Source organism: Clarias gariepinus, chromosome 9 (assembly GCF_024256425.1).
Source record: "Clarias gariepinus isolate MV-2021 ecotype Netherlands chromosome 9, CGAR_prim_01v2, whole genome shotgun sequence".
Lineage (NCBI taxonomy): Eukaryota > Metazoa > Chordata > Actinopteri > Siluriformes > Clariidae > Clarias > Clarias gariepinus.
Genome location: NC_071108.1, coordinates 532,501 through 542,500, shown reverse-complemented (window position 1 = coordinate 542,500; position 10,000 = coordinate 532,501). Strand labels below are relative to the sequence as shown.

Here is a 10,000-nt window from a genome sequence, read left to right as displayed (position 1 = left end):
ATCTGTATGAGTGTGTGTACCTGATGTGTGTGACTGTAGGCGAGTGTAAGTCCGTTATTCAGTACGGCGTAAAAACAGCCGCATTTCTCACTCTGACCTGAAAACAAGAACACACACACACTCGACATCTCCACTCTAATAAAACAAGAACACACACACACTCGACATCTCCACTCTAATAAAACAAGAACACACACACACTCGACATCTCCACTCTATTAACACTCTGAAAAACGAGCGAGAGTCGTTCAATGAGTGCTGATATTAGACAGTAACAGCACTGGGACGTTTAACATTAAGACACATTTGTACACCTGGACCTTTGTGTGTGTGTGTACGTGTGTGTGTACATTGTTCTGCTCATGACTGGACGTTGTGTTTCTGTTTCAGCTCCACATTAATTCTAAATTAATATAAATAACCCCTGATCAAGGCCACTACTTGGAGTGTGGAACAAGGGAGTGTACACCCTACATAGTGCACTAGCTTTCTATTTAACACTATTTGGGATTCGACTCCAGAACCCTGAAGTTAACCGAGCTGATATTCTAAAGTGTAAGAAGTGTAATTAAATCACCTCTTCACCCCTTCACCCCTTCACCCTTCACCCCTTCACCCTTCACCCCTTCACCCCTTCACCCCTCACCCCTTCACCCTTCACCCCTTCACCCCTTCACCCCTCCCTTACCGTGTATGTTCTGTCTCTCCGGTTCTGTGATGTGTGTGTAGAAACAGTGGCCATCTTTTTTCACACATACTTTGAACTGTGTCGAGCCTGATACACAAAACACAATCAAACACTGTATGAGTGTGTCCGTGTGTGTGTGTCCGTGTGTGTGTGTGTGTATACCTTGCACATAGTGAACTCTCTCCACACTGATCTGTCCCCCGTCTGATGGATACACACTCTGCGTCTCTCCTCTCACCTGCACCAACCTGCCGCCCATCCTGTAACCAGTAAACACCTACACACACACACACACACACACACACACACACACACACACACACACGAGACTTGCATATATAATATGTGTATATGTGTGTGTGTGTGTGTGTGTGTGTGTGTGTGTGTGTGTGCGTGTGCTGTGTCACGCACCGGTTGCTTCTCAGTGTGTGTGTGATCGTCACTCCTCATGTGTGTGTCGTGTGTAAGGTGTGTGTCGCTCCTTGACTCTGTACTGGGCGGAGATGTGTGATGCTCCTCCTCCCTGGTTGACTCCGCCCGCTCTCCTCCTTTAGCAGAACTCTTCGTCTCCTTCTTCGTCTTCTTCGTCACATCCTCATCCTTCTGTCTGTCCTTCTCTATCTTCCACGCCTCACACACACACACACACACACACATATTCATCTCTAAATTATTATTATTATTATTATTATTATTATAAATAAAATAATAAGATATAATATTTAAATCTTAAACTAAACTATTTAATTGTAATGTAGAGGTGTTCCCGCGCTGCTCACTTTCAGAGAGTCGTTTCGTATAAACACGTCTGACACTGGGGACACTCCTAAACACACACACACACACACACACACACACTTATAAGCACAGGTTGGTGAATGTGGTGAGGTGTGTTCTGATTGGCTGAGAGCGGTGAGGTGTGTTCTGATTGGCTGAGAGCGGTGTGTCTGATTGTGTTTGCCTATCGTGGGCGTATCCAGTGCCTCTGACTCTCGTTGTTGTTGTTGTTGATGTTGTTGTTGTTGTTTTTGCCGTCTCTCCTCTTCCTCCTCGACTTGGATCCAGTCCCTAATGGACTCTGCAACATTCTCCAGGTAGCTCCTACACACACACACACACACAGACACACAGTGCATCACAGGTTAATACACGCTATAAGATCCAATAAGTCTGTTAGATCAGTGGGTCCCAAACTGGGGGTCATAATTTGAGAAAGACATAAAATAAAAAAAGACATAATTTCATGGGGTCGCAAGAGGGATTAAAAAACTATGTCTTTTTTGTGATTATAATACACACTTTTCAGTATTACAAATAAATATTTTCTGATTTGTAAAGATATTACTGATTGGGTGTGAGTGTTTAAACTAAGTGTTTAAAATTAAATAAATTAAAGAAATGACGTCACTGTGCCGCGACTGGCTCACTAGTTATTGCTACAGCGCACAACTGCACGTGAAAACCGCAACTGCCGAAATGGATACATTTGTTATTCGCAAATCTAAAAATGTTGTGGAAATTGTGGACAGTTTGCCCGAGTCATCGGAACCATGTAGATCGACCAAGCGTAAGAGCAAGACCCCGTCAGACCAAAGTGAGAAACGTCGAAAATATCAGGAGGAATTCATAAAGTGAGGATTCACGTGCTCTACTGTAGATTTCCCTCGGTGTGTAATCTGTTCAGAAGTTCTTGCGCATGAAAGTATGAAGCCCGGCACAACACATGATTGTTCAACAAGCAAAAAACAAAACAAAAAAAAAACAAGTACACCCTTTCCATTAAAAGGTAAGCTAAAATTATTTTGATGTAAAGTAAATGTAGTCATAATACTGTGAACAGCGTGTTCTGTTTATTGTTTACATTTAGGCATTTGGCAGACGATCGGGGGGGGGGGGGGTTAGTTCAAGTACTGGAGAAACAGATGCGTCTTAAGTCGTCGTTTAAAGATAGTCAAAGTCTCAGCTTTACGGACATCTAGAGGAAGTTCATTCCACCACCTAGGTGCCAGAACAGAAAAGAGCCTGTCTTGTTTCTGATAGTTGGGTCGTGAGTTCTCGTCCATCTTCAATTAGCGCTCGCTGGCCTGAAAGTTTAAGAATCACTGCAGTAACAGACACCTGACTGATTACACACCTGAATCTAACGTCTGTGTGCAGAGAGACTTCCCATGATCCTCTGCTGCTCCTCTCGGGACTCATAGGGTTGTGACACACGACGTACAGGACGCTGGACTGACTGCTGGGGTACGAATCCACACACTCGTACGCCTCAGACACTGTCTGCACAACCTGGGGGGAGAAACACACATTACACACACACACACTTACACACACACACACACACGCATGCATACACACACATTATACACACACACATAGACACACTTCCATTTTCACATCCTTAATGTTTAGACCCAGGTTTATATTACTGGTGTCTCAGATTTAGGAATGGAGGAGGAGTGAGTTCAGACAGACAGAGACAGAGACAGACTGACAGAGACAGACAGACAGACAGACAGACTGACAGAGACAGACAGACAGACAGAGACAGACAGACAGAGACAGACATACAGACAGACAGAGACAGACAGAGACAGACAGAGACAGACAGACAGAGACAGAGAGACAGACATACAGACAGAGACAGACAGACAGACAGACAGAGACAGACAGACTGACAGAGACAGACAGACAGACTGACAGAGACAGACAGACATACAGACAGACAGAGACAGACAGACAGACAGACAGAGACAGACAGACAGACAGAGACAGACAGACAGACTGACAGAGACAGACAGACATACAGACAGACAGACAGAGACTGACAGACAGACAAAGACGGACAGAGACAGACAGACAGACAGACAGACTGACAGACAGACAGAGACAGACAGACAGAGACAGACAGACTGACAGAGACAGACAGACAGACTGACAGAGACAGACAGACATACAGACAGACAGAGACAGACAGACAGACTGACAGAGACAGACTGACAGAGACAGACAGACAGACAGACTGACAGAGACAGACAGACAGACAGACAGAGATAGACAGACAGACAAAGACGGACAGAGACAGACAGACAGACAGAGACAGACAGACAGACAGACAGACAGAGACAGACAGACAGACAGACAGACAGACAGACAGAGACAGACAGACAGACAGACCTGAGGAAAGACGTCAGCGCTGTGATGTTCGGTGTAGTTCCAGTGTCTGAAGTGTCGACTCAGAGTCTTCTGTAAATCTACTGCACTGACTTTATTATCCTGAGAAACACACACACACACACACACACACACACACACACACGTTACGCACCCATTACACACACACCCATTACACACACCCATTACACACACCCATTACACACACACACGTTACACACACACACACACACATGCTACACACACACCCACATTACACACACACACATGTCACACACACAAACACACACACACACACACATGTTACACACACACCCATTACATACACACACACACACACACACACATGCTACACACACACACCCATTACACACACACACACATTACACACACACACACACACACACACACACACACACACACACACACACACACCCATTACACACACACACATGTTACACACACACACATGTCACACACACACACACATGTCACACACACACACACATGTTACACACACACACATGCTACACACACACCCATTACACACACACATGTTACACACACACACACACACACCCATTACACACACACACACACATTACACACACACACATGTCAGACACACAAACACACACACACATGTTACACACACACCCATTACATACACACACACCCATTACATACACACACACACACACACACATTACACACACATGTCACACACACACACACACACACACACACACACACACATACACACCCACACATTACACACACATGTCACACACACACACACCCATTACACACACACACGTTACACACACACACATCACACACACACACACACATGTTACACACACACACCCATTACACACACACACACACACACACATGCTACACACACACACCCATTACACACACACATTACACATACACACATTACACACACACACACACGTCACACACACGTTACAAACACACACACACACATATTACACACACGTTACACACACACACACGCCACATTACACACACATGTCACACACACACACACGCCACACACATGTTACACACACACACACACACATGTTACACACACACACACACACACACACACACACACACACACACACGTCACACACACACACACACACGCCACACACACACACACACACACACATTACACACACACATGTCACACACACACACATGTCACACACACGTTACACACACACACATGTCACACACACGTTACACACACACAAACATTACAAACATAATTCAGACAAATAATAAATAATATACACACAATACACATTTTATATTAAAGATTCTGTGTGTGTGTGTGTGTGTGTGTGTGTGTGTGTGTGTGTGATATAAACCGTATGAGTGTAGAGAACACACCACACACACCTGCTGCTCGTCACAGCCGGCGGTCCAGTCTGAGGAAGAAACGGAGATAAACACAGAGTCAGGGCTCTTCTGATTGGTTACTCCATCTCAGTTCTGTTCAAATTTATTATTTAATACTTTAAATAAAAGCCAATGTCCAGTTTAAAAAGTGTGTGTATAGTGTGTGTGTGTGTGTAATGTGTGTGTGTGTAATGTGTGTGTGATGTCAGTCACACGTTGTGCTGTATAACAGTGTTTATCCACCAGATGGCGCTGTGTTTTAATGCTCTACAGAGTTACTGATGTTCTGATGTCGCAGCTCGGCTGTGTACCGTGTGTGGCGTCGAGGCCGCGGTAGACGGTGTGTGTGAAGGTCACGGGGTCGTCCCACGGCAAAACAGTGTGTGACGCAACAGGTGTGTGACCTCCATCTGCGTCTACTGCAGTCAGGGGCATGCTCTCAAACACACACAGCTGGAGGAACCTCTGAACATCTGCAGGACTCAGAGAGTCTTCACACACACACACACACACACACACAGAACAGGCTTAGTGAGCTCGGTGCATGTGTGTGTGTGTGTGTGTGTGTGTGTGTTTTACCAGTAGAACAGTAGTGCAGTAGCTCGTGTCTCCTGGCTGCACTGAGGCTGTTGGTCTCCGGGTGTTTACACATCAGTGTGTTCCACAGAGGAGCCGTCTTCATCACACACACCTCAGCACTCACCACGTCCAAACCCTCTAACACCTGGGCGGGGCGGAGCGGGGCGGGGGGTGTTTAGGGAGACAGAGAGAGGTGAGACAGAGGGACAGAGAGAGGTGAGACAGATAGACGGTGAGACAGAGAGAGGTGAGACAGAGAGACGGTGAGACAGAGAGAGGTGAGACAGAGAGACGGTGAGACAGAGAGACGGTGAGACAGAGAGAGGTGAGACAGAGAGACGGTGAGACAGAGAGAGGTGAGACAGAGAGACGGTGAGACAGAGAGACAGAGAGAGGTGAGACAGAGAGACGGTGAGACAGAGAGATGTGAGACAGGCGGATAAGTCTATAATGTTATATTGTCATGAGAGAAAACATAAATAATATTACTACATCTGTGTGTGTGTGTGTGTGTGTGTGTGTGTTTTACATGTATGCAGTTGAGCCTCTTTGATCTCTCGTCGTGATGATGCAAGAGGGCGGGGCTTTTCTCTGTCCTTTGATCTTCCTCGTTATGCCCAAAATACTCCATCAGCTCCTAGACACACACACACACACACACACACACAGAGGTGCAGTAATAATGAGTGTGTGTGTGTGTGTGTGTGTTGGAGCACACACTGTAATATAATAATTCTGTATAAAGTTAATGTAGAGTTTAAACACAGTAAGGAGACTGACGCCGCCCTGCTGCTCGCCCCGGGACACACCGCCCGCCGCCCGCGCCACGTAGGACATGAGCTCCGGCTCGGACCTGGACTCGCGCCGCGCTGGGACGCCGCATGTCTCTGATGACGCCACCTGCAGGAACACACCCTGTCTTACACCCTGTCTGTCTCACTGCATCTCTCACTCTACTGTCACTTGTGTGAGTGTGTGTGTGTGTGTGTGTGTGTGTGTGTGCGTGTGTGTGTGTCTGCATGTGTGTGTGTGTGTGTGTGCGTGTGTGTGTGTGCGTGCGTGTGTGTGTGTGTGTGCATGTGTACCTGTTCTATCAGGCAGTGCAGGATGAGAGGAACAGAGACACAGTGCACAGGAAGTCTGTCGAGAAGATCAGAGTACAGCCTCAGGTCCACATCCACAACACACTCCGACTCTGTCTCACACACACACACACACACAGATTAACTTGGTTACACACACCTGACCTTCAATCCTGACTGTATTATTTTAAACCTGAGTTTAATCCTAATCCTAATCTCAGATCTCCTGAGTCTGGTATAAACACACAGATTAAAACCCCATGGAGGGCAGACTTCAGTACCTGATCTTAGCTCCGCCCTCTTCTTCACCGGTACGGCCTGGACACACACACACACACACACACATCATTTTACACTGTATTAGTGTTAAACTACTGTGTGTGTGTGTGTGTGTGTGTGTGTGTGAGAACCTCAGCAGATGTATCAGGTCGGAGTTTGTGTCCAGGTGTGTAGAGGACGGGGACGTCCATCAGTCTCATGCTGCTCAGGTAGTGCTGGTGCTGCCTCCTCCAATCCAAACTGTCATACAGCAAACAGGCCACGCCCTCAAAGACAGCCACACCCACTTCCTGCTACACAAAAACATCCAAAAGTGTCTATGATGAACAGTGAAATGTGTAGGGTGTTAAAAAGCGTACCGTGTGTGTGTGTGTGTGTGTGTGTGTGTGTGTGTGTGTGTACCATTTCCTGAGCTTTGTTTAAGTCTCGGTTCAGCAGGTTCTGATCCACTCTGTAGTCGAGGCGAGCGACGTCAGAGAGTCGGGACTGGAAGCCGGCGCTGTTCAGAACCCCCTCCAGCTGATCCCAGAACAGGCCGAGCTCCTGCTGAAGATCCGACGCACATGCCGGGAATTCTGGGGGAAAAAAGGCGGGAAAAGTCACACCATGCTCAGGGTGAGCGTCGGGGTCAGAGTGGGGCGCGGGTACGGGGACACACGTTTCTCACCGCGCTCCTCAGACGTGTCGTCTCTCTCGTCCTCCTGAGCCGCGGACGGTGTCTGACCCCTGTCTGATATCAGTCTGATTATGCTGGAGACGTGGACACCGACCGAGTCCAACGCGGAGATCAGACTCGGCTGATGGAAACCCGTCATGAGGACGTAGTGCTGCGGACCGTCGTCTGGTTCATCGTCTACACACACACACACACACACACAGATACATACACAGATACATACAGGAGCACAGGCTATTGATTTAAGTTGGTCCTGTCATTGACCTTTGACCTCTGTAAGGACGTACCGATGTAGCTGACGGCGCTCTCGTCTCCTCTGCGTTTCAGTGCGGTGTCTTTACGAGGGGGCGGAGCTTCTGCTCCCTTTTTACCTTTATCACTTTTCTCTTTAACAGGAGCCACTGGTGCTGGTGCCTGTCACACACACAAACACACACACACACACACACACACACACACACACACACACACAAACAGTGATGTGCATAAGTCTTCACCCCCTGTGAATACTGTGATTGACTTAATTTGGATTTTACATCATAAATCTACACAAAGTGTCCCGTTACACTGCGGCAGGGGCGGAGACCACTGAAGGTTAAACCAAAAGTATATAGGTGCATAAGTATTCACCCCCTGCATATAAGTCCCCGGTATAATGTGGTAAAGACTCTTAGAACAAAGAGCTGCGTTTGATGGAAACCCTGAGAACCTGAGAACCCGCCGCGTGAGTGAGGCAAACATGATGTCAGTTCTTTCAGCCTTCAGTAGTTGATATAACTGTATTATTCCCCTACAGGGCTCCATCCTAAAGATAGTGGAGTGTTAATATCTCTGGCTGTCTGGATATATAATGGACACCTCAAAACTGTTCCCCACTCACATTCCTCTGGGACATAAAGGGGTAAACCATATAAACACATTGTTTGAGGTCTCGGGTGAATAGAGTAAATTGACCGATAGCGCCATCTGCTGTTTTGGAAGAGGAAGTTGCTCCATTGCATTTGTAAGAAAGTCGATTTTTTCTTTGCAAAGCAGATTGTGTTTGTTTGTTAAATTTTGTCACATAATTAACTCCATAGGGCGGAACATGGTACAAAGTCTGTGAAGAGCTGAGACTGAGAGGGCGAAGCTTCACCTTCAACAACACAACCACCTTAAATGTACCCATGACACGACCTACAATCATGAATGTGTGTGTGTATGTGTGTGTGTGTGTGTAAGCTCACTTTCTGTGCTGCGGCTCGTCTCTGTATGTCAGCGCTCTTGATGTCCAGCAGTTGAAACTTCACTAATTTTGTTAGCAGGTCTACAGAAAGCTCATCTCCTGAGTCCAACACTGACTTAGCCACCTCCGTCACCTGCACACACACACACACACACACATTTCCTTAATTATGTATTTTATATATTATATATAATTCCTGTAAATATGTATATAATATATATACAGTACAGGCCAAAAGTTTGGACACACCATCACTCATCCAATGTGTTCTATTTATTTTCATGACCCTCTACGTTGGTGGATTCTCACTGAAGGCATCAAAACTATGAATCAACACATGTGGAGTTATGTACTTAACAAAAAAAAGGTCTCCACAGTCACCGGACCTGAACCCAATTGAGATGGTTTGGGCTGAGCTGGACCGCAGAGTGAAGGCAAAGGGGCCAACACGTGCTAAACACGTCTGGGAACTTCAAGACTGTTGGAAACCATTTCAGGTGACTACCTCTTGAAGCTCATCGAGAGAATGACAAGAGTGTGCAAAGCAGTAATCAGGGCAAAGGGTGGCTATTCTATTAAAGAAACTAGAATATAAAACATGTTTTCAGTTGATTCTCATATTTTTTTGTTAAGTACAGAACTCACATGTGTTCATTCATAGTTTTGATGCCTTCAGTGAGAATCCACCAACGTAGAGGGTCATGAAAATGAAGAGAACACATTGGATGAGTAAAGGTGTGTCCAAACCTTTGGCCTGTACTGTGTATATATATATATTTTTTTTTATATCCTTTTCACAATCTTATGTGTTTTATCTGTAATATTTGTGTGTGTGTGTGTGTGTGTGTGTGTGTGTGTGTGTGTGTGTTTTGTGACCTCAT

The 10,000-nt window shown here is 46.2% G+C and overlaps 1 protein-coding gene across 1 annotated transcript in view; it reads right to left on the bottom strand.

Moving 5' to 3' along the window:
- spag17 (sperm associated antigen 17) overlaps window positions 1–10,000 on the bottom strand; it is a 31,639-nt gene that overhangs the window by 20,478 nt on the left and 1,161 nt on the right. The window contains exons 3-23 of the mRNA XM_053504696.1: window positions 9,996–10,000; window positions 9,121–9,252; window positions 8,182–8,308; window positions 7,886–8,071; window positions 7,621–7,793; window positions 7,350–7,511; window positions 7,221–7,257; window positions 6,943–7,052; window positions 6,638–6,757; window positions 6,387–6,494; window positions 5,858–6,002; window positions 5,590–5,769; window positions 5,279–5,307; window positions 3,866–3,964; window positions 2,823–2,977; window positions 1,650–1,789; window positions 1,468–1,514; window positions 1,100–1,318; window positions 851–965; window positions 689–775; window positions 21–97 (exon numbers count right to left, since the gene is read on the bottom strand). The exon at window positions 9,996–10,000 is cut by the window's right edge and continues 55 nt beyond it. Coding sequence (XP_053360671.1) covers window positions 21–97; window positions 689–775; window positions 851–965; window positions 1,100–1,318; window positions 1,468–1,514; window positions 1,650–1,789; window positions 2,823–2,977; window positions 3,866–3,964; window positions 5,279–5,307; window positions 5,590–5,769; window positions 5,858–6,002; window positions 6,387–6,494; window positions 6,638–6,757; window positions 6,943–7,052; window positions 7,221–7,257; window positions 7,350–7,511; window positions 7,621–7,793; window positions 7,886–8,071; window positions 8,182–8,308; window positions 9,121–9,252; window positions 9,996–10,000 — 2,453 coding nt within the window. The remainder of the gene's footprint in view (window positions 1–20; window positions 98–688; window positions 776–850; window positions 966–1,099; window positions 1,319–1,467; window positions 1,515–1,649; window positions 1,790–2,822; window positions 2,978–3,865; window positions 3,965–5,278; window positions 5,308–5,589; window positions 5,770–5,857; window positions 6,003–6,386; window positions 6,495–6,637; window positions 6,758–6,942; window positions 7,053–7,220; window positions 7,258–7,349; window positions 7,512–7,620; window positions 7,794–7,885; window positions 8,072–8,181; window positions 8,309–9,120; window positions 9,253–9,995) is intronic.